Source organism: Acanthopagrus latus, chromosome 4 (genome assembly GCF_904848185.1).
Source record: "Acanthopagrus latus isolate v.2019 chromosome 4, fAcaLat1.1, whole genome shotgun sequence".
Classification (NCBI taxonomy): domain Eukaryota; kingdom Metazoa; phylum Chordata; class Actinopteri; order Spariformes; family Sparidae; genus Acanthopagrus; species Acanthopagrus latus.
This window is the reverse complement of record NC_051042.1, coordinates 11,314,583-11,338,855: the sequence shown is the minus strand read 5'-3', so window position 1 is coordinate 11,338,855 and position 24,273 is coordinate 11,314,583. Positions and strand designations below refer to the sequence as shown.

Genomic DNA, 24,273 nt, shown 5'->3' with positions numbered 1-24,273 from the left:
AGATGTAGACTTTATGCTATCAGCACGAGAAACAGCTTACCTGCTTGGCCCTCAGGGGCTCCTCTCACTGTCATTCTCACTACATTTAAGCCATCGGTCACTTGGAGGAATGGAGGACCAGAGAACATTTCCGTCTTTGGATTGGAAAATCTTTTCAATTTCAGTGTGTGTGCTGTCCGCACGAGGCGTAGTGACAGCGCTTGTGGGCTCAGAATCACACACATCTGTAGATACAATGTGTAAGGAGGAAACATCTGAATGTGACACAGAGGAGATGTACTGCTATGATGACGTGAGTCCATGCTGATGTTCGTGTTTTATTTCAAAACGGTTGTTGTCAACATCCCCAACCAGAAATTTCCCACATCTTTAATACACACAATGGACACACTGCCGTCCACCGAGCGTGTTGGTCCTGACCCCGTCCACAGATCCTTACAGGCCGCTGCCTTCTCAGTGATCGTCGGGAGTTCCCGAAGAAGAGCTCCTATGGCCAGCAGGGAGGTTGTTCTCAAGATGGGGACCCCAGGGACACCTGGGTGCGCACCTGGCAGGTCGACATCAGGCTCAAGCCCCTCCGGCGGGAGGAGGGGTTGTTTTGTTTTTTTTTCAATATTTTTGTCACATTTTTATACTTAGATTTTAAGCCTGGACGTTACCCAGGGTGGACAGTTTGGTACTTTTGAGTGTAATGGCTCTTTACATTTTCATGTCTTACAATAAATACTCATATAAGTGAGTAAAGAGAGGAGAGCTGAGTTATATAATGTAGTGTTTTAAAATGAATATTTATTTTTTACATTATGAATATGCTCTGGACACCAGAATTGACATGCCACGCCTTTGACCCTTAAATGTTTGTATGTATTTGTTGAAATATATTTATGAAATCTTATTTTAAAATACAAAAAACGTAAATGTGTTCACCTCACTGAAAGTCAGGAAAGAGCATCTGTAAATTTAAATAATGATATTTATGTATTATATATTAAATTATATACATATATTAGTATCTAAAGTAAAGACATTGAATGAAATGTGTAATACATTCAAGCTAACTGAAGGGTAAAATATAAGGCAGTACTTTTCTTTTAAATAGGTGATGAAGCAATTGCAGGAGTACCACAACATAAACAGCTGAGCCAAAATAGATGCTTATCTAAATTAACAAGCATTATGATAATCATGTAGCAGGTCATTTGCTTTGACAAATATCAAGATGTGCATGCAGAGGCAGCAAAATGAACAGTCTGCCAAGGCTTATCTATGCAGTTATTCTGGCCCTGGAAACACCTAAGCATCTGCTAAAGTGAAAATAAGTGAAAAAGAATTGTGAAGTGTGTATGTTGGTGTTGTACCATGGTCTGAGTCAAAGCCAATTAACAATAATACGAAACAAGAAGAAACAAAAATCTAATAACCAATGTGTTTATGTCACATTTATATTATAATAATTTTTTCTCCTTTAGGTGGGAGACTCAATTTTCCAATGGTCACCAATGTTTTGTCTGTTTTGTCTACAGTCAGGCGCTTAGTCATGGTTTTCACGTGACTGAAAACTTTTGAATTGACTGTTAACACATTTCGGCTTTAGAGCATCAGCACAGTTGTGGCCGCTGCTTTTATGCCTGCAAAGGCGCCTCCTGTTTTCACCTGAAGTAAAAACCGGTTCGGGTTGTTGTTGTGAAACGCCACGTGAATGGGACGCAGCCCTGCTTTCGGTTGTAGTTGATGCCAACGTCGCTGATGTTGCTCCAGAGATGTTTTGGACGCAGCCGCAGTTTGTCTGGTTCCTGTCTCCGTCTCAGTCAGTCACAGATCGGGGGCTCCCTGCACTCCCCGCATTCGCTAGCTGGTTAGCAGACTTTGAAACTAAGTAACCTCTTAAAAAATTAGGCTAATTCAGACCCAGAAGAGAAAACGTCACATTAACAGGGAGCGAACAAAATGCCTGCGGTCTCTAAAGGGGATGGGATGCGTGGCCTGGCCGTGTTCATCTCTGACATTAGGAACTGTAAGTTCGTTGATCTCACTCACAGCCAAATACTTTGTTGGCTCGTAATAAGCTTGTTCGCTGGTGTAACGTTGGACGGCGTTAGCGACCCGACGGGAACATGTCTAGAAGCGTCTCCATTCCCCCCTCACTCACAATTTTGGCAACTTTCAGGTGTTTTAGTGGGTTTAGACTACCGCTCAGCTGGCTAGCCCTGCACTAGCTACGTTAGCTGCTAGCTTCCAGTTGCTAATGTCATGTCAAAGGGCGTGGACCGCACCGCTAGCTGGAGATAATGCAAAACAGTTTTATCAGTCAGATCTGTAGCATCTCAGTTGTGAGCAGTTGATGGTTTTCAGATTTCGTTGTGAGGATTATTTCAGGTAATGTCAGAAGGAGGTTCACAGTTACGATCAGAGACAAATACAGTGTAAATTGATAAAGATAGACATTGTTTTTAACTCATACAAATCCTTCATAAAGTGAATTATGAAGGGGCTGCTAGAACTTTTCAGTACTTGATGCCACTTCCCTTTTGGATAAAGTCGCCAGGATCACTGGTTCAGTGAGTTATCCGCAACTGCCATGAAATGAAACTCTTCTCATTTCCTTTCCATGGGTAGAACTCTGAAGATTTCTCTATATCATTGCGCAACATGACATTGTCTTGCAAAGTAAACACGTATATTTTGCAATATCCATCTATGACAGTCAAAAATTGTTGCTCTGAATGTCAGCCCAGCTTGAAAATGACCAGGATCTCTGCAGATAGTATACATCAGAACTGTACTTTTTCTGTCTGAGCAAACTCAACATTTTATTGATTTTAGCACAGTCCCAGAAACAGTGCATGTAAGTTCCAGTTAACATTTTACATTCTGCAAAGAAAGAAGATCTGCTGGTATCAATTTATTTGATGTTTGCACTCCTTTGTGTTGCCCGTGTAGTATTCCAAACTGCATTTCCTTGAATCTATTACAAAGAAAAATTGTGTGAGATACACTCTCTCCAATTGTCATTTTCCCAGTGTTCCACCACCCTTTCTATATTTTGATTACTGTTTCTCTGAAAATAAAATATGTCATGAAATATGTATAAAAAAATACCTTTTGTTTCTTGATTAATTGATGATTGATTTTTCAATTGGCCCATGTATAGTCTTATCCCAAGGTGACGTCATGTCTGTATTAATATAATGATGAACCAAGACAAAAAATGTATTTTTGGGGAGCTCCAAATGTAGTTTTGACCATTTCAAAAGGCATAACATCATTATGGTCAAACTGATATCCTATCTCTCTGATGCCTCTGTATAAACACAAATATTCCTCTTAACCTCTGTTAGGAAATTCCTGTCATTTATAAGTAGAGTTTAATATGAACAGGTCTTGATTTTGTTAGTAAAGTTTATAATTCCTGTTAAACCTTAATAGAATGTGTAAGCATTGGATTTTTGACTTCCCTAAAGTGTGATCTCTTGTGAGCTCTCTTAGAAATACAAAAGGGCCCCATAGCCAGGCCTCCAGAGGATCTGGTCCACCCTTGAGTTAGCATGGAACCCATTCATAGATAATTAGAGAGGCAGACCAAATTGTAATAGATAACATATGGAATTGCTAAACCCCCCTTTTATCTTTGTGTAAGTGCAAAGTATTCGAATTTAATCTGGAAAGTTAAAAGCTAACATTAGGCTACAAGTAGACTACATTGCAGGTTTAACTTAAAGGTTTTAGGACTACATCATGCTAAAGAGGCATCAGTATTAAATTGAGAGTGTCAGTTAAAATTCATTGGAGCACATTTAACTACATTTTGCAATAAATTAACTTGCGAGTAATTCAGCTAAATTCATTTTTGCACAGTGAATCGAGTATTTGAATTGCACCTCCTCCCCCTCTTGTGCAGTTAATTACTGAAATAACCAATGACTTTGGGCCATATTGAGTTTTTCATTCTTCTTCTGCTGTAATTGAGGCTTTCATCCTGACTGATGTGAAGAAATGCCAAGATAAACGCATTCGTAGGTGTAGATCTTTCATGGTATCAAACCAAGTTAAGTTTCTCCCTTGGGAAGCTTTACCATACAGCACGTCAACATCTTCTATTGTGAAGTAATTGGTAGCTATGCTTTCAAAGTAAATTCCCACACTCAGATAATTATAGACTCCTTTCTACTCACGAACACACACAAATATCACATATTCACTGTGTATTTCTATAGGCCGGAACTGTTGCCAAACAAGTTGCCTAACATTTAATTTCCTCCATCAGTGTTCAGCATAAAAAGTGGTGATTAAGCTACTGACAGTGTGTTAGTTTCTCAACAGAAGTGTGCTGAATATTTGACTTCGCAAACAGTTTGACATCAGAGTAACAAACAAACAAACAAAGCACACTGCACTCGCCAAAGGAAAACAAATCCAGAGATTATTTTGAGTTGATTTTCACATGCCATAATTATAACTTGATATTGCAATTAGGACAAAACATAGTTCTAGTTATTATATAAATGTCTTGTAATTATAGGTTCTTTATCTCACAATTATGACAATACTGGCAACTTATAGTAATGACATTTTAAAGGATCATTGTGAGATGATGATTCCAGGACAATATGAAGCGTTGAGAAGATAAGAGAATAGCGATAGCTTATGAATGTTTCTTCCTTGGTTTGGAAGATGTTATTTACTAAGAATGGTATGTTTTTTTCAATGACTTAAGCGTTCGTATTTATTGGGACTGTCAGGTCACAACCACACAAAAAGCTCACACTTATTTACTTATTCTCTTGTTAGTCCACCAGTCACAGCTGCTATAGGTCATTTCACAGGTTTGAGCAGAATATATCCACAGTGTACAGTGTGTAATGTTTACTTTCACTTAATGCTAACTTAACTTTTGCACCGAAGAGGTTGTTGGAATAAGGCCCACTCGGATGAAAGAGAGTGGACCCTCTTTGGATCTGTTAATTTACACCTTCATTCATAAGAGGAGATAACATTCGCCTGCCGACTTTGCTGTGACATGCAGATGTTAGGGTCAAAATCTGGTATGGTCGTGTATCAATGGTTCAGGCCTAATGAATATAGCATATAGTGTGGTATTTTGCAGCTTTTTATAAAAACACATGAAAGAGCCATAATGTTGCGTTGAGTGACATGTTTTCTTTATGATGAAAACAAGAAGTGTTTTTTTTTTATTTCTCACATCTTGTCAAAAAGGAGCAGGGCAGTGAGTACAAAGAACATTACATAACGTGCATCATATCTTGATCTATTTTCAGGTAAAAGTAAAGAGGCTGAAATTAAGAGGATTAACAAAGAGCTGGCCAATATCCGTTCCAAGTTTAAAGGTAGGTGAACAATCCTGACAAACGAGGCTAATAGTCAGTGATTGGGATGACAACTGACTATAGCACCTGATGTGTTATTGATTATAATAAAAACTTTCCTTTGCATGACACATGTTTTCCAGTTGCTGCTAATTCACTTTGCTAACTTATCACGTGACTTTGTCTCAGCTTTGCACTTTTTCAGTTTCTCTGCAGTTTTTAAATGGCCGTTGCTTTGTCAGCACCGTAAGAGATGTCTTATGTTGGTGTTGTTTCTTTTGCCACCTGTTCCTCCCTGTCTATAATTAGTTTGCTCCAGAATGAAGCTGCCTCCTCTGTCCATAGTGACCAGCATGTCGGCTTATGTTCACTGTGGCACATTCCCTATGTGTTCCCCTGTCCCTGCATCTTACCTCAACAGTCTCTAAAACTACTGAAGTCTCTGATGCCATGTGTATCCTGGGCATAATTGAAATCTAGGAAACAAAGAAGTAAAAAGCTCTCCAAAATCAAGTTCATTTAATCATAATGAAACAACAAATTCGACTAAAGATAGAGGGAAGGCTTGTTCCTTAAACTCGTCTTCTTGGCCTGCAGTTGGTTTCTGTGTCAGCCTGACCAAACATTTTTTCCAACATGTTACCATGTGCATCTTGGTGAGTATTTTTACAGATTTAAATGTGCTGTAGGTAATCTGTAAACAATGTGTTTAGTTGGAAGCATTCCAAAAAAAAAAATTGCGGGATGAGCCGTGCATGTTTTGGCAAGCTTCTTGATTGTCTCATGGGCTTATCAGACACAGTGCCATTTGTACAGTGCTTGCCTCTGGATTCAGTGCAGTTACAGAAATCTGGTGACATTATTTAAAGATGGACAAAGGCTAGGAATCAGAAAGTCATTCTGCCTGAGTGGATCTTGTACAGGACTTCCATGCAGGTGCCGCCATCAAGGTAGTAGTTTTTAGGGGCACTGCACCGATTGTAAAGCACCCTGAAGAATTGTGATTTGTTATATTTTGGCAATGTAAATGAAACATGACTTAATTCAGTGTGATGCAGATCAACTTGGCTCTGTTTGCTTCTCTAAAGCGCTGACCCTGCTGCTGTTCACTGGCAAGCTTTTTCACCAGATCCTGTAGAGATGCTCTGTGATGGGTTTTATCACTGAACTTTGACCAGGAAGCACACTTTTTATTTCTTTGATTGTTAAAGTGAGTTTATACAGGTAAAACTTTAGACTCATGCTACAGGAGTTGAGTGTGGTGTAGCTGCCCTGCAGCTGCGCTTGACTTTACTGTAACTGGGTGGAGGCCATAATATTATTGTCATTCTCATAATTTTGGCAACATGGATTAAAGAAAAAAGTATATGAAAACAAAGTATCTATGGATAAGGCAAAGCGTGAACCACGAGAACATAACAAATTAAAGTCAGACATCGGCCAACTCTGAATTGACTCTGAAAATCCTTTTCAGTGCTTTGTTTATTCCAAAATGTATTTGGCTGTAAAAATTTGGGTCAAATTCCACCCTCCCTGTTCCCCCATTACTCACAAGTTTGGTGTATGACGACTAAACATCGCATTGTTTAAAATCGCTGCTTTTTTTTTTTTTTTTTTAACTTCCAATTTTGGGTGTGTGGGTGTGGATGTGTGTGTGTATTTGTGCATGTGTTGATAGGAGACAAGGCCCTAGATGGCTACAGCAAAAAGAAGTACGTCTGCAAGCTGCTGTTCATTTTTCTCCTGGGCCATGATATTGATTTTGGTCACATGGAGGCCGTCAACCTCCTCAGCTCCAACAAGTACACAGAGAAACAAATTGTAAGTTTGTCCTCATATCCATTCAGTGTCTAAAGCTGAGAACTTGTTGATCATTTATGTCACAAACATATTTGTAGGAGTTGGCACTAAACCGTGTAGAAATAGTTGAAGATATACAGTATTGTTTCTCATTTATATGGTTGGATTGTGCTAAAAGCATTCCTCCCATGTCTCCTTGCAGGGTTACCTATTCATCTCAGTGTTGGTGAACTCTAACAGTGACCTGATCCGTCTAATCAATAATGCCATTAAGAATGACCTGGGCAGCCGCAACCCCACCTTCATGAACCTGGCCCTGCACTGCATAGCTAATGTGGGCAGCAGGGAAATGGCTGAGGCTTTTGCTTCTGAAATTCCCAGCATCCTGGTGGCAGGGTCTGTACATAACCTAATCTTGATTTTTTTTTTCAAAAATGAATCTTCTTCAGTCTTCACCTACTTGCATCTAGTTTTGATTCTTTGTAGTATTAATGTAGTTCTGTCATATCTAGAAGTTTGTCTGTAGATTTTTTTTTTTATAAAATGGATTACTTCAATTTCCTTGAAACTTTATGTTAAAGTGTTGTGTTGTTGTAAAGTGTAATGTTCCTTCCATTCAGTATTTGAATTTAAAAAAAATATATAATTCTTCGTTCTTTTAGCTATAATAATACATTTAGAAGCTTCATTTCGTAGGTAGATATTTTGCCTTTTGCCTTTGTGATATCTATTGTACCTTTTTTTTTATATGGTTCAGGAAATTTGCCTGTGATTGTCACTGATTGACAGATGTTTCATCCAATGAGGATTATTTGAATTGTATATTGCGGATGGGTTGTGATAACTGAAGTTGATTATGGCACTTGCTTCTGTCAGGGATACCATGGACAGCGTGAAGCAGAGTGCAGCACTATGTTTGCTTCGACTGAACAGGACATCTGCTGACCTGGTGCCCATGGGTGAATGGACGGCACGAGTGGTCCATCTCCTTAATGATCAGCACCTGGTAGGACTGTGCCCATGTCCCAGTTCCATACTGCATAAGACATGAGGCATCCACCCTGAGACATATTTTACAACACTGCTGATAGACAAACAATAGAACATGAGAGAAGTACTCCACCAATAGGACTTGGGAGAGAATCAACACTAAAAAACACTGAAATTAATAACCATTAGAATCAATAAGGTACAGTCCTGGTAAATACAAAGAACACAATAAGATACAGTGAGTGCTAGCTGCTCAGATGGTGGTGAAAAATCTCTTTCAAAAAATTGGATTTCTCTCTGGAGTTTTAATTCGCAGTAGTAATGTGTTGATTTTGATAAAGTAATTGATAAAGCAGTATACTTTTATGATCTACATGTAGTACCTACTTAACAATTAGTGTGTAGTATGTTTATTGTGGCCCACTCACTCGCTGTAACGTCTGTGCACCTGAAACGAGCCTAGGATAATGAAATATTGTGTCAGGATGGTCTGTGATTTAAAAGGTGCATCTGTTTCCAGGGAGTAGTAACTGCAGCCACCAGCCTCATCACCACTCTGGCCCAGAAGAGTCCAGACGACTTCAAAACATCCATCTCACTGGCCGTGGCCCGGCTAAGTAGGGTGGGTGTCTTTCTGTAACTTCATACTGCGGTAAAAGATCAAATCTGATCAAACCATCTCTTGATATGTGCTCTTGTTGTTGCTTTTGTACAGATAGTGACGTCTGCATCCATCGACCTCCAGGATTACACATACTACTTTGTTGCTGCGCCATGGTTATCTGTCAAATTGCTGCGCCTGCTACAGTGCTACCCTCCACCTGGTATGGTACAGTACTGTCATGTGTTTGTGGAGGATAAATTGTGTACCAGTGTAGAGTGTGTACAGTCCCATCACCTGATTTAGTTTGTACATAATTTAGGAAGAGATATTTTACGTTCACAGCAACAATATCTCAAAGACCACTCGCAGGATTGATATTCATGGTGCTAAGATGATCATTCCCAACCGCCAGGCCGTAATTTTAGTTGTAAATTATGTAGCCTATCAAAATGATCAAAACCAAAGTGGTAGCAAATAACACTGCAACAATCAGGAGTACTTAAAAGCGTGTACAAATCGACAGGAGGCCTACATGAAATAGGAGAGGTTGCATCCGAGACAGTGTGTTTACAGGAGGGATGTAATTCAAGAGAAAAATATCTCTCGCTCTCTCATCCACTACTTAATCGATCATAGATGTCGATGTTGTCTTGGGCGGATGCTTTGCCTAATATTGGGCAGCCGTTAATATACCCGGGGGGCCCGGGTATTAAGACGAATCAGCGAGGAGGTGGATGGGATAGGTGAGAGTTGTCGAATGCCTGAAATGAGAGGCTGCCAGCAGCAGAAAGGAGAGTGGTTTTAAGTTTGACAGCAGAGATATGATTGGCCGATAGCCGATTGTGGCAGAGTCTGTTTGGTTAAATGGAGAGGGAGAAAATGAATGGCCATGGTCAGGTGAGTAGATGGAGAGAGGTGAATAAAAGGAAAGTCTTCGCTCTTCTTTCCCACAAATCCTCCAGAGCTTATAATTAAGGTATAATTAAACAGTTTGGAAAAATAATTGTATTATTTTCTTTATCAGTGAAATAAGATCTATCTGTATCTTCAAGTACAGAGCAGGAATTCAATTGATTGTTTGCCAGTGTCATTATTTCAGAAAATCAGCACTTGTTATCGAATTTTGAGTTGATTTTTACATTTATTTTTTTTTTAGTCATTTATGTATGTATGTATGTATGTATGAATGTATGTATGTAATTATTTTTATCACACATGCTGGCTGGTACCACTCCAAGGATTTGACTACCGTACTTGACTGCAGCTGACATGAAGCCACATTTTCAAATCATTATTATCATTATCACATCTTTTTTTAGGACAGTTTAGAGCATTGAACAACCTGCACTAAACCTGGAGAGGAAAACTGTGTGGATAGATAACTCTACCCCCAATCACAAATTGTCCTTTTTACATGTCTGTTCATGTACAGGTTGAATAAACAGGTAGGCATGTTATTTCCTCTTTGGGCAGCGCCATTGTGTGTACGTCTACCTCCAGTCATTACACTAAACTGAATTCAGGGTTAGAATATGGAATAAAAAAAGGTTGCATGAAGTGATTTTCGACAGAAAGTAATTAGTTCCAAAGGAAAAATTACCAAAAATTTACAGTACAGTAATGATCCTAGATATTAGTTTATCTCATTCTTTTAGATAATGAGGTTGCACAAATATTGCCTGTGCTAACATCGAGCAGAAAACCAGCAACATATGGCTTCTGATTAAAGTCTGTAATGTCTTTGCGTGTAATGTGGCACTACATAGAATGATTTGATTCATTGTTAATATAAACATGCATGAATGCCTTAGAATAACAGTGAATTGAAGTAATAATGTTGACAAGAGTTGAAATAAAGGTTATGAGGTGCTAAGAACATAGTCTTTGTTGTTGCAGAGGATGCAGCACTGCGAAGTCGTCTGACAGAGTGTCTGGAAACCATCCTCAATAAAGCCCAGGAGCCGCCCAAGTCCAAGAAGGTCCAGCACTCCAATGCAAAGAATGCTGTTCTGTTTGAAGCCATCTCACTCATCATCCACCATGACAGGTTGGTTATATTCACTCTGATGAGCATTCTGCTGGTCACTGGAAATGGAAAATCTGGAAATTCTGATTCATTTCAAAGGGAATTTTAATATTGCGTCACTGAATAGGCGTAGTAAACACCAGACTACATTAAAAACACCAAAAACACTCAGCTCTGACTAACATGCTTTATCTTTAGACTTTACATTGAATCTACAGAGCAAAACCTTGCAGTCTTTAGGTCACATTCTGTGTTGTGTAGCACTTGTGGGTTATTGGATGTTGAAATGTGTGTTGGCAGTGTGACCCTACAGCTGGTTGTTGTGTCTTGTTTCTCAGTGAGCCCACCCTGTTGGTACGGGCCTGCAACCAGTTAGGCCAGTTTCTGCAGCACAGAGAAACCAACCTCCGTTACTTGGCTCTGGAGAGCATGTGCACACTGGCCAGTTCGGAGTTTTCTCATGAGACAGTAAAGACGCACATAGAAACTGTGATCAATGCTTTAAAGGTGAGTCCTTCAACAGTCTTGTAGAACCTGATGGTTTTTCTTTCCATGTTTCTTTTAATCATCTGACCACTGGGAAGCTGTGGAGTCCAAACTGTGCTGCTGGAATTGTTTTTCACCTTTTCAGTGGTTATTTATGATCATTTAATTAACAGACAGAGATTCCTCACTCTATAGTTACATTTATAATAAACAAGAGAATCCACAATGTGGTTGTCTGTGACACCAATGAACCTTGATATTACTAGAGGTCCTTTTTTATGAATATTTCCAGAAAAAAGTTTTCATTTTAAGACCAAATAACAAATATACCTAATAACAAATAACTAGTATTATAGATTAAGTTATCAGTGTCTCATCACCAGCTCATCTGTATTCTATACTAAAGTGTTTTTGAAGGGTCAGAAGTTTCTCCTCATTCATAATACTTATGATTAATGCCAGAATATGGATATTTATGTTTTACTGCAAAAGTCGTTTGGACAAATTGATTCGCTAGCAGGAGAGAGCGAGTGATAATAAAGCTCTCAGGGGATCAGTTTGGCTTGCACACATGAGTCAGTAGTATTGAATATTAAATATAACAATTCATAAATGACAAAACATGCACACACAGCACATACATAAGTATATAGGCTAATGCCATGGTCATTGTTGTCAATGGCAGTGTACATGCACCCAAATTTTCCGTTAATATTCCGAATATGTCAATATTCAGAGTTTGACACAGGTCACGTAAACAGCATATTCTGCTTATATATTCCTGTTTTTCCAAAATGTAGCATTTTCCAGTTAAGATGTTGGATATACCAGTTTTTATTCTATTTTTGTTGCATTTTCTGGACATGTATACAGCGCATTTGGAATGTGCGCCTAGATTGGGGTTTTACGACAGTTTTCAACACACAGCCTTTCTCCTATTTGCAGCATAGTGTCAGTTCTGTGCATTGCAAACAAACTAGCCAACAATTTGTAACGCTTGTTGGCTGCTAACCGGAAGTCCAATAAAATGCAAGGTAGAGATGCATGAAAAAAAGAGAAACACACCTACTTTTAAACATTGTGAAAGTCTTGGATATCAACAGATTTTGTTGTGTGTGAATATCACAATGCTGAGATGTTCGAACAGTGTGCATCATTACATAACCGGAGTATGCACAGCTGAGTGTACACAGGGATATTTGTGGAATATAACGTGCGCATGTAATTCTTTGAAGACTGTACATTAATGAGCTTAATAGAGTGAAGGTTTATGTGGCGTAGCTGCTGTCTCCATAATTTGTGCCACACTTCTCCCTTCATACCAATGTTTATATAGTGGCCTACAGTGGAGTTTAAGTAGCTGATACAGTTGATGAATTTATCTGTTATCTGTTCATGTTCGTTTTCTATACAGACAGAGCGAGATGTGAGTGTTCGCCAGCGGGCTGTTGATCTGCTCTATGCCATGTGTGACCGTAGCAACGCCAAGCAGATTGTGGCAGAGATGCTGAGCTATCTGGAGACCGCCGACTACTCAATCAGAGAGGAGATAGTGGGTCATCAGCACAGGCGTTTACACCATTACATGCTCTGTGTGTTGCTCTCGCCCTAAGCCGGTTGTTTGTCTTTCTCAGGTGCTCAAGGTGGCTATCCTGGCAGAAAAATATGCTGTGGACTACACCTGGTACGTGGATACGATCCTCAACCTAATCCGCATCGCCGGTGACTATGTCAGTGAGGAAGTGTGGTATCGTGTCATCCAGATCGTCATAAACCGAGAAGATGTCCAAGGCTATGCTGCCAAGACTGTCTTTGAGGTGAGCATTAAGATTTATCTTTACTGTCAGTGTGCATACTTGGCATCTGCCACATCAGTAAAATGTGGGCCATCTGTCCCTGCAAAGGTTTTGTTGGTCGCCAAAAGGACTAATTGTAGGCTCAAGGCTCTGACACACCAAATTGACAACATAGAACTAGCTGTGTCATTATCCCCGTTTCCATTCAAAACTTTACTGCAAATAATGGTGTGCAAATCTCTTCCATGTTGTTTCTAATCTACTACTGTCATGCTTTGTGACCACTTGCAGGCACTACAGGCTCCCGCCTGCCATGAGAACCTGGTTAAGGTGGGGGGTTATATCCTGGGGGAGTTCGGGAACCTAATTGCTGGGGACTCACGCTCCAGGTATAGACAGCATCCATTGGTCTGAAAATGTATTCATATTTGTCTAACTTCCAGGTCAGGTCTTAAAAAAAATTGTGTCATCCTCTCTTTCAGCCCTCTGGTCCAGTTCAACCTTTTACACTCCAAGTTCCATCTGTGCTCTGTTCCAACTCGGGCGCTGTTGCTGTCTGCCTACATCAAGTTCATTAACTTGTTTCCAGAGGTGAAGGCCACCATCCAAGACGTCCTGCGCTCAGACAGCCAGCTCCGCAACTCTGACGTGGAGCTTCAGCAGAGAGCTGTCGAGTACCTGAGGCTCAGCTGCATCGCCAGCACAGACATACTGGTTAGTGAATCTGTGTGAACAGCTGACGCCAGGCTTTCAACTCCCTGCAGACACAGATCACAGTGAGAACTGATATGACTCAGGTTTCATCTGGTGAATTGTCTGTTTTGGTTCTGCTGCTTCAGTCACTTAATTGCTCTTTGTTGCTCAGCTTGGGCCAACTATATAAGCCATAATTCCATGTTGTGACCATAAAATGACTTACTTCAGAAATAACTCACAAAGAACTCCTATACACCCTTTTAGATGATTCAAATTCCCCTCACATCTCCCCCTTCATGTTTTTCCTCCTTTGACTGGTGCCATTTGGATCAACACTAATCATTTTTGCACTCTGACGTGGTAGGACTACATGTTGTATGTACTAGTTTGTATTGGGCATTCACTGGCAGTAACCGTGAAGTACAAAAGCCTTAAAACTACTAATTTGGGAACTGCTGCACTGTGATGGACTTTTATGATCCATTTTTTGTTAGAGATGTATGTTTTCCTTAAGCATGTAGAAGGCTTTGATGATGGTATTTGGTGGTCCTCCCACAAATAATAACCGATTAACACTGAGCTTAATGATAAAAATACAAACGTTAGATCTGTCAAGTAAGTTTGCCTAGATGGTGCCCAAAATAGTTTGGATGTTGCGCCTCAGGCCCGAGGATATGGCCCATGTCATCAATAGTCAACACTTATGGGATGACACAAAAAGCAGTATTATAGTGGGTATGTTCTATCATAAGTCTAAGGCTTTATTCAGTTACTAACAACTTAGAATCACCATTGGATATTTCACAGTGGTGAAGTTGCGGTCTGTAATGCCCAGGCCTTAAGCTTTACAGCTTTGTCTTGCTCTTTCTGTCCCTCTACAGGCCACAGTCTTAGAAGAGATGCCCCCGTTCCCAGAGAGAGAGTCTTCAATCCTGGCCAAACTGAAGAAGAAGAAAGGCCCAGGCAACCTGCCCGACATCGACGATGCCCGGAGGAACGTCAACGGCAGCACCGAGCACAGTGAGAACACTGAAGCCACAAAAAAGGTAATTACGCCGTAGTGCTGTAATAGATGGCTGAACATTGTGGTCAGTAAATCTTGGACATTTGTTCATATAAACCGAACTCAAGAAAACTTTAAGAATTGTATGCAGTGTGTTGAGCTTTTTGGCCTTTGCCTTTATTTTCTTCCACTTACTGCATTTCCTTGATCTTTATCTTCGCTTGTCTTATCTCCTCCCTTCCCTATTTTTATCTCTTTATCCTTCCTTTCCTCTTCCTGTCTTTCCATCTCTTTCCTTTATCCATTAGTCTTCTCCTTCACTGGTGGCAGACCTTCTCCCTACCAACAGACCTCGCCCTGCCTCCTCTAGTCCCATCATGCGCTCTGCTGGGACCATGGTATATTGGAAGCTAGAAACATCACCTTGTACATTGAATTACATGCTGTAATTATTAATTGGCACTGTAGTGGCAGCTACTTTTGTCTCATTACGTGTCTGTGTGACCTTTTATAATCATGAATTTGTATTATTAATTAATTAATAATGTTACTGCAGAACAGGATCTACAGTATACCCAGTAAGGGCCTGTGTTTACATAGTGTCATTTTCTGGCTTTGCCCTTGGGAGTGCTGAGATGAAGCGCTTGTGTGCGCAGAGAGCAAAAACACTGTATGTTGGTTTTGATTGACAGCTGCTAATGCTCTGGTAACAGAGGGCTGACAATCCTTTGGTTGGTAAAAGCACAACGCTCATTAGCATCATTCAGTGTACAGACATTCTGCTCCCACAAATGGACTTTTCTGTCTCTGTTACGAGTGTGTCCGTCTGACAAAGCTCAGGATTAAAAAACACAGCCAGAGCAAGCTTCACCTCCATTTTCTTGATAACCAGGGTAAACGGGGGACGATTCCGACTGATTTAATAGATTATTGGCTTTCTTAAAAAAGAGCGGATGTGATGGCACCGACACCTTTCTGAAAAGGTGAGAGATTTTCAATAGTACAAAAAAAAGGCCGAGTGCTCTGACAAAAGATGCTGAGCACATCACATCAACATAACATCGATGTTAGCTTCTTTGACATGTTAAAACCAGTGCTAGCTTCTCCAGTAAGCTAACATTGGTGTTAGCTTCTCCGACAGGCTAACGGTGGTGTTTGCTTCTCTAACAGGCTGTTAGCTTCTCCATACGTTATAGTTTTAGCCATAACAGTGTTCATGTTGTTCCCCAATTTCATTGTCATTGCTATAGAGACGTATCAACAGTGGTGCTGACAGTTTTGGCGGTTGCTTAGAATTGAGGATAGGGTTCAGTTTTTGTTCTCTGTATGTCAGAACTGTTAACAGATTATGTTTACTGATGTTTCTCTCCCAGGGTACCACGCACCCTTTCACAGACCTGCTCAATCTAAACTCCACCCCTTCTGCAGGAGCGAGTCTGCTGGTTGATGTCTTCTCTGAAAGCCCTGCTCCTCCATCCGTAGATGTGTGTGAGGAGAACTTTCTCAGGTGGGACCGTACTGTGAGCTTGGTTGATGAAATAAGCAGAGAAATAGAGGTTAGAACTACTTGCAAGTAGTTCCACATACTCTACAGTAAACCACATTCCGTAAAATATTAAAGGAGCACTTCAGCGATTTGGTAATGAACCATCAGAGAGATGAACATAGGAATGATCAAAAACAGAAATTTGGAGGCAGAGGTATCATGACTTTTAATCTCTTTTATGAGCCCAACTCAAAATACCGTGAGTCGTGCATTTTGAATGAATTCATTAGTGAAGGACTTTATTTCGAGCCAAAAATGAAATGTCATAATAAAAAACAAACGAAATAGTAACCAAAAAGGAGTAAGTAGAAGTAAAACTTATATATCCTTACTCCTCTCTCACTTTTCTCTTTTTAACTCATATATTATGGCAACAAATTCTCAATTCTGATTTTCAGTGGTGGACCTGACCAGAAAACAGCGTCGCTCTCCAAGTGAGAGTCAGGCAGCATCCAGTTTACCGATGGTGATTATGTAATTATGTAATTTAGAGCAAAAAACGTAACTTCGTCACTTGCATGGTGGGTCAGGATCTCGATCACAACACATTATAGCAGCATCCGTATGATTATAAACAGTCGGCCGATACATAATTTAGATTAACAGGTGGACACTAGAGCTGCTTAGTTCAGTGTGAACGTTGCGGAGATAAAGCAGAGTCTCTGTGTGAGAAGGACTTTTGATTATACCCTCTTGAGATGAAACCCGCCGAGACCCCCATGCCTTGTTTTGCACTTTTACTGGAATTGTCTGAAAATATTCTGTGTGTTGGAAACCAAGCAAATGGGTGTAAGTGCGAACTTTCACCCAAAGTGAATTTAGCATATTATCTTATTTAAATATAAGATTGACATTATTATATAATATTAATATTAATATGTTAAACACAAATGGATGTTCTTGTAAATTTGTAATTGTGTGCTTGTAAATTCCAGGTTTGTATGTAAGAACAATGGTGTCATCTTTGAGAACCAGCTTCTGCAGATTGGACTGAAGTCTGAGTACAGGCAGAACCTGGGTGAGCAGCTTTATAATACTATTTGTCCCAGTGTGCTTTGACTTCTGCAGAGACTTCTCACAAGCTAGGGATAGGGAATAACAGACGATGGGATCAGTTGATCTAAAGTAAATATTGTTGATGCAATTCAGACGGGATTAGTTCAAAGATAAGGAACTCAAACTGTCCCACAGGGCGCATCTATGTGTTCTACGGCAACAAGACTTCCACCCAGTTCCTCAGCTTCTCCACATCAGTGGCCAGCCATGACTTGCTCAAGACTCATATCCTTTGCACAGGAAGCACTGGAGTTTACACAAGTAGTGAAATCAACAAGTGCTACCACTGACTCCTAGCCATGGAGTCTTTTGGACTTCTGTTCTGCAGGACCACTGCACCTGCATACCACTCAGGCTGTCAAGAAAAAGATTACTGAGTTCGGCCTACTAGTGTACTAGTCATTTATGTTTCTATAGAGTCCTTGACAATTGTCTCCACAGCTGAATGTCCATGCGAAGGCAGTAGACCCCTTAATAGACGGTGGGGCTCAGGTCCAGCAGATGCTCAACATTGAGTGCGTGTCGGATTTCACAGATGCACCGGTACTCAACATCCAGTTTAGGTTGGTGTCTGAATCCATACTTCATATATACTCATATATGTTGTGCTTTGCTATATATGCTAATTACACTCTATGTGTGAACAGATATGGTGGAACTCTTCAGAACATTGCAGTGAAACTCCCTGTGATGCTGAACAAGTTCTTTCAGCCCACAGAGATGACATCCCAAGACTTCTTCCAACGCTGGAAACAGCTTGGAGCGTAAGGTCACTTCTACGTTCTCGATACACCCCGTCATGTCCCATGTGTCCTGTCAGCATTAACTGATGTCCCCACGTTTGTCTCTAAAAGGCTCTAAAGATCCAGTGTGTAGGATTTAGTGGCGTTAGAACGAACTGAACACGCCTCATCTCACCCTCCCCTTCAGTGGTTGCTGAAAACACGAATAATCTAGCTGAAACAGATTCAATAAAGTGCTCTCAAACCCCAAGTGTCATTGTTGGAACACGAAGCTTCCTTGGACTGTTCCTGGTATTAGGTCATACATAAAACAAATATATTAAGGTTCATATAGGTTGTGTATATTGCAGTGTTTGTAGTGGACAGCATTCTATATTAGCGGGTACCTCTTATTTTGCCCTGCCTCCCTCCCAGTAATGAGTAACTATCTTTTTTTTGGCTTCCTTTCTCAGTCCTGAGCAAGAGGTCCAGAAAATCTTCAAAGCCAAACACCCAATGGACACAGATGTTACCAAGGCCAAGGTAAGAAATAACTTCTTCAAGGGAAACTGCTCCACATGAAGACATTTGTGAAAACATCATAGAGACAAGAGTTTTTTTTTGATGGCTCACTTTGGTGGTTACTGCATCATCTTGAAATTACTGATACATTTAGGATGTAGCATAGTATGTTTATTTTATTCATTTATGCCTCATTGTTAAGTGTAAATTATTCTCCAAACATTCCAAGTGGTTTTCTGGAATATTTTGGCTTAAAATGATGTAATGAATTTAAAGCAGGTTTTCTGGAAAATGATGAAGCAGTTTTTGACCTTCTGTTATTTTGCACAGTAGTCTTTAAACTCTGGGAAAACAATTGATTGTCAATGGAACTTACAGAAAGCTGCATATAGCTAATTAGTTCCCATTAGAAAAAGTGTCTTTGGAATGAATGCGGATAGTTTGATTTGATTAACTATCTGCATCACCATGGGTGATTTATGACAACGTGACAAAGCAGTCTAGACTTGAGGCTGCCTTTCGGTCCTGCGTCAGCCCAGCTTGAAAGAGTAAATGGAGCAAATCTGTCAGGGCAGCCAGTGCAGGAGCTGCTGGCCAAACAGTCACAATGCGACATCATCAAGAAAAGTGTTGTGATAACCAGTCGCATACCAAATAAGCTAGCAGGAAGCTAGCAGGAATGTAATGTAATATGAACTGTGTATTTCTGCTGATTACCTCGCGGCTGTTGCAGTGAGTTATAAAGTAGTTGCTGCCATTAGGACATGCCAGAAAACACAACAGCATTTCAGAAAATAGATTTCAACATGTTGCAGGTGTTGTGTTTTCTGAAATGTTGTATTTCCTGAAATGCCATTGTGTTTTCACCCCTCTGAGCCACTGTTAAAGCCAGCACTATCTCACCAGCGCAGGCCTACACACTGTTTTAAGGCAGGGCTGATTGCCCACTAATTCACTTGTATCTGCTACAGCATTAGCAGCAAGTGTTTCATTGATTGATATGCTACTGTAGATGTTGAAATTATTTTGAGCACTCTTTTTTTCTATCTTGTTGGCTTAAAAGATAAAAAACAATTGAGTTGAACCTGGATTCGTTTCCAAGGTCAAGACTGTTGAACTCAACTGTTAAGCAGACATGCATGACAGCTACAAGGAAGGACAAACAACCCAGATTCCTAAAAATTTAAATCAATGGAATGCAGTCATACACAAACAAACATCAACTATGAGAGTCAGATTGTGTAAGCTTGTGTGTCAAGGTCAGGGAATTAAAATGGTGCCTTGTGAAATGTTCTGTGATTTCCTGTTTCAACCTTTTATGTTTTTGTAATCAATGTGCTTTTCTGTGTATATATAATCATAATCGGTCTTTTACCTTCTCTTGTTTACATTCTTCCACAGATCTTAGGTTTTGGTGTAGCTCTGCTGGACGGGGTGGATCCCAATCCTGCAAACTTTGTCGGAGCAGGAGTCATTCACTCCAAGTGCACTCAGGTGGGCTGCCTCCTCAGGCTGGAGCCCAACACACAAGCACAGGTAAAGGTAAAGAAACACACACACACGCACAGGTTTATCCCCGTACTGACCCGTGATATAGCCTGCGTGACCGTGTCTTCTCTGTTTCAGATGTACCGCCTCACCCTCCGGACCAGCAAAGACTCTGTGTCCCAGAGGCTGTGTGACCTTCTCTCTGAACAGTTTTAGACTCATCTCCCCGTAGCTTGACTTCAGATTGGTTTGATTTATTGTACAGTGTAAATTGTTTTTTTTGTGTTTTTTTTAAACATTTTTACTTACTCTACATTTAAATGACTTGAAATGTATTCTGCTCACATAGCTTTACTAACACGTCACTGCTTTAAGCCCACCTTGTTCTCTGTGGACAGGTCGGAGAGGCTCTGAATTCTTCTCTGCAGTGTGCTGCAGAGCCAGTTCTGAACATTTTGTGTTGTTGCTGCTTGGTACTGCCTTTCTTACAAACACTTTGAAGAGTTGGTTAGGAAGTGTTCATGAAATTAAAGGGAAATTTGGGTATTTTTCAAACCTGGGCCTACATATTTTGGTGTATAAGTCATTCTTTCCCGCCAAAACGAAAGTTTCACAGTCGGTCAAATAGATCAGCTCTAAGACTAACGCCCAGGTTTAAAAATACCAGAATTCCCCTTTTATTTAGTTAAAATTCTCAATAAGATTACCAATGAACTGAGTTGTTCTGATAGCCTTTCTATGAGAAATGTATTCTTGTAGTGTTTCAAACAAATGTTGCACAGAACGTAGAAGCTTTCCTGAACTTCTCACCACTTTTTTGCACTTGTTTGGTGAAAAAAAAAAAAAAAAGATATCACATAAGTAGATAAAATAGATTTAGACATGATGATCAGAGTCATCTTTTTGACTCTGATGTCAGAATTGTTACTTTTTCACAAATTTTACACATCTGTCATCTCAGGACGCAAAGAAAAGGTTTGCTTTGTGGTATTTTTAGCAAAAAAAAAAAAGGAGACTTTAGATGCGCCAGTTATGGTTCTGTGTTTTTCTTTAAGGCACAAATTTTACACAGAATTCAGACACAAAAATGAAATAGCGTAAAGTCAATCAACAACACTAGGTAGCAAATGTGTATCGTTTTCTGATGATGATGAAATTGCCAGAATAATTTTTCTGCACAACCGTGCCTGTAAACATTTGTTACTCTGAAGAGAGCAGAAAGAGCCTTTGAGTAGACAAGAGTAACATTCTACGTCTGAAGCACTGCCACGCTGTCACACTACTTTCAATGAAATGCACTCAGAGCACTGCCAAACTGATATTTCTATATTTCAGTAACACATGGCGTCTTTTCTGTTTTATCTAATATAACCTCCTGGCTGTAGCTTTATATATAATGGACAGATATGAGAGTGATGTTGATCCTCTCTTATCAAGAAAGCTAATAAGGATATGTAGCAAAATGTCAAATTATTCTTTAAAGAAATATTTATACTAATTTGAAGAATTTCAGTGATGTAAATTGACATTATGTTAACATTTTGGCAGATTTATCAATAAGGGTACTTAAATGTGGACCTGAGATGGCTGTAAGCCCTTAACCATTTATGCATTTGTCTTTTGGGGAAAAAGTTTTGCATCATATTAGGAACAATACTCGATCCCTTTTGGAAGTGGAGGGATTATCCCTTTCTTTACACTCAGCCTGGACTGACTGGCACAGTGTGCCCTCTGTGTTACTGGATGTCATGGGGTAAAATTTCATATATACCAACAATAAACAGAAAAAAGTAAAGATGTAAATGCCCACTTGACAATAAGCATTGATGGTCTTTTCAGTACTATTGAAAAGACAAATGGGTATATGTTTACTGTCAAAGGTATGACTGGACAAAGAGGACACAGCCAAAGAGAATTGGCACCCGAATCTGCTCTTCTCAACTGCACAGAGCTCTTTTATTAAAAGCATCTTTCAAGTCTGCAACTTAACTGTTCTGGCCTCAGAGTTTACAGTCCCATTGGAGGCATTTCAAGATACAGCAGGCAGCAAAAAGGCTATAGGAGTATAGGAAAAACTCTAGACAGAGCTAACAGGAGAGTAAATATTCAAGTTCGATTAGCTAGGCTGCTCAAAACACCCAGTAAATGCTAATGTTGCTCTGAATTTACGGAATGCGTAATGAAGCTTCTGTTTTGTTACCTTTGTCATGGTCTCTGTGTGATTTGCCATGTTTGTGTTACTTTCAGTAGCTCCCAAGTGGCCAAAAAATCTGTTCAATCGATTCTCCTGTTTTTTTGTTTTTTTTTTTTAGCCTTGCTTTTGTTCATCCAGTATACTTGCTGCATGGTTTGCTGCTCTGTACTTCCCTCTGCTGTTACAGACATAGGCTCAGCTGGCCCACAGCTTTACAGTCCAAGTGGGGCCACCAAAATACAAGCACCAAAAGGTTTGATCCGTCGGGCCCCATCCTAACCTCCAGCCCCTCGGTTTTTGTCATTAACCTAACTGGAGCTGCGATTTTAATTGTTTACTTAAAGCTAAAGATTGCCGACTGTGATAATTCACACCATCAAAGCAACTGAGAGTCATTACTGTGGAATAGGATTGGGGCCACTGTGAAAAATGTGAGAGAACTTTCCCACAGAATGCTCACACTGTAGAACGAACCACAATGCTTGCAATAACTTCAGACAGAAAAACCCTGCATCACACACTAGACTATTATTTTTTATTTCAAAGTGTATATTTCAAATGGATTTGAAATGCATGTTTGATGCCGTCATATCTCAATAAGAAAGTGACAGCTTGAGTTTACCCAACACTACTGAGATATTGCTGTGTGTGTATATATATAATCTCATTATATAATCTCATTATATCTTTAAACATTACAGTGATTGCTGAAATTGACAGCAGAAATAAGTAAATACGTTTTTGCTGATTCCACATATCTCAATGGTTCAATCCACTGCCAACTGACTAAACTGGGATGCCAGAAATCTGGCAGTAAACACATTTCTTTGCCTTGCACACTGTAATGGCTTTAGAGAAATGAAACACCATTCATGTATAGATTATCTTCTCTATGCTATTCTGTCTGCAGCTGGGCTGGGATTCTGCCCCAAAAATGAAGGCTGAATGATGGCATAAAGGAAGTGTGTCTGCCGTTGTGCAACCAAAACAGAATGTGTCCAGAATTCTGGGAGAATTTGGAGATTGGATTTAGAATTCAGTCTACTTTTTTCTCAGAATTCTGACTTCTGATTCACAGTGGCCCCTGGCCTCTACTGTATATTTCTCAGGGCTCCCTGGATTCTCATATAGAGCAGGGTTTAAGTGGAGATAGGGTTCAACCTTTATACTAAATTATACTGTAGATATATGGGCCTAGCCTGTGACATGAAGACAGACAGTTTGTGTCATTTTCACAAAAACTTAACAATGCTGTTGTTTCTTGTGCCTTCTAAGATGTGTTCGGTCAGGATTGTGCTGCATTTGAAAAAAGTAAAAGGCCGCATATGTTGTTGTTTACATGTAATGGCATTTCAACATTCACATCCAAAAAGTTTTTGTTTGTTGTTTTTACGAATAAAGAAATGTGCTTGCTTTTGAATGAACAAAAAAACGGATTATTTTACAGTATAGTACAACGTTTTAACACTCAGTCCTGGTTGAGTCGCGCCCCCTGGTGGCTCTCAGATATGCGTGTACCATTTCCATCTCTGCTTTGCATCACCTGTTGTATCTGAATGAATATCCACTGCCGGAGGTACTAATGACATTTCAGCACCAGTGATTTTATACCAAGGCTGACGCATTAACAGATGGTCTCACAGTTAACATGCTTGAATTGTTGCCAATTACTTTCAGGACTTTCACCTTATTTTACCAGAGACATGCTTAACATTTTCTGCTTTTTCACAATTACAGGTGCCATCATGATTTTACCTTATTGATGTGAAAGACTCCATGTAGAAGCTTTTATAGTTGTTGAATAATAAAAAAAATATATATGATTGTTAGAATAAAGAGGTGTATTTGATATGTTTTTTTAACCATTGCCCTGCCACCCCGTGCTTTGTTCTGAAACAGGCTGCTTTTGTACGATCCAGAATTGTTTGTTACATCTACACTATGTTCGTTGTCACCATGTGGTTATGCTAATACAGACGTGTGTCTCTTTCCTCCCATCTCTGAGTCATATTTTGTCACA

General features: G+C 39.8%; 1 protein-coding gene across 3 annotated transcripts; it reads left to right on the top strand.

Moving 5' to 3' along the window:
• Positions 1 to 1,601: 1,601 nt before the first annotated feature.
• On the top strand, positions 1,602 to 24,244 carry LOC119018547 (AP-2 complex subunit alpha-2). Of its 3 annotated transcripts, none has more exons than XM_037096300.1 (23): positions 1,602 to 2,014; positions 5,277 to 5,345; positions 7,003 to 7,145; positions 7,327 to 7,520; positions 8,001 to 8,130; positions 8,635 to 8,736; positions 8,830 to 8,938; positions 10,615 to 10,765; positions 11,083 to 11,251; positions 12,645 to 12,782; positions 12,865 to 13,047; positions 13,318 to 13,415; positions 13,509 to 13,740; positions 14,604 to 14,768; positions 15,034 to 15,123; positions 16,099 to 16,232; positions 17,207 to 17,289; positions 17,463 to 17,552; positions 17,767 to 17,890; positions 17,975 to 18,091; positions 18,523 to 18,592; positions 19,973 to 20,107; positions 20,198 to 24,244. In XM_037096300.1, the coding sequence occupies exons 1-23, from the start codon at positions 1,948 to 1,950 to the stop codon at positions 20,273 to 20,275; spliced, it is 2,871 nt and encodes a 956-aa protein (XP_036952195.1). In that variant the 5' UTR covers positions 1,602 to 1,947; the 3' UTR covers positions 20,276 to 24,244. The 3 variants fall into 3 exon arrangements, with proteins under 3 accessions (XP_036952195.1, XP_036952194.1, XP_036952197.1); XM_037096299.1 differs by having other exon boundaries at positions 19,973 to 20,113; XM_037096302.1 differs by lacking the exon at positions 15,034 to 15,123 and having other exon boundaries at positions 1,606 to 2,014; positions 19,973 to 20,113.
• Positions 24,245 to 24,273: the final 29 nt, after the last annotated feature.

Excerpts from the sequence above, each read along its gene's own strand:
- LOC119018547 (XM_037096299.1), top strand. The coding sequence starts at position 1,948 with ATGCCTGCGGTCTCTAAAGGGGATGGGATGCGTGGCCTGGCCGTGTTC. Across the intron at positions 2,015-5,276 it reads CATCTCTGACATTAGGAACT|GTAAAAGTAAAGAGGCTGAA; the intron begins GTAAGTTCGTTG and ends ATCTATTTTCAG. Across the intron at positions 8,737-8,829 it reads CCGTGGCCCGGCTAAGTAGG|ATAGTGACGTCTGCATCCAT; the intron begins GTGGGTGTCTTT and ends GCTTTTGTACAG.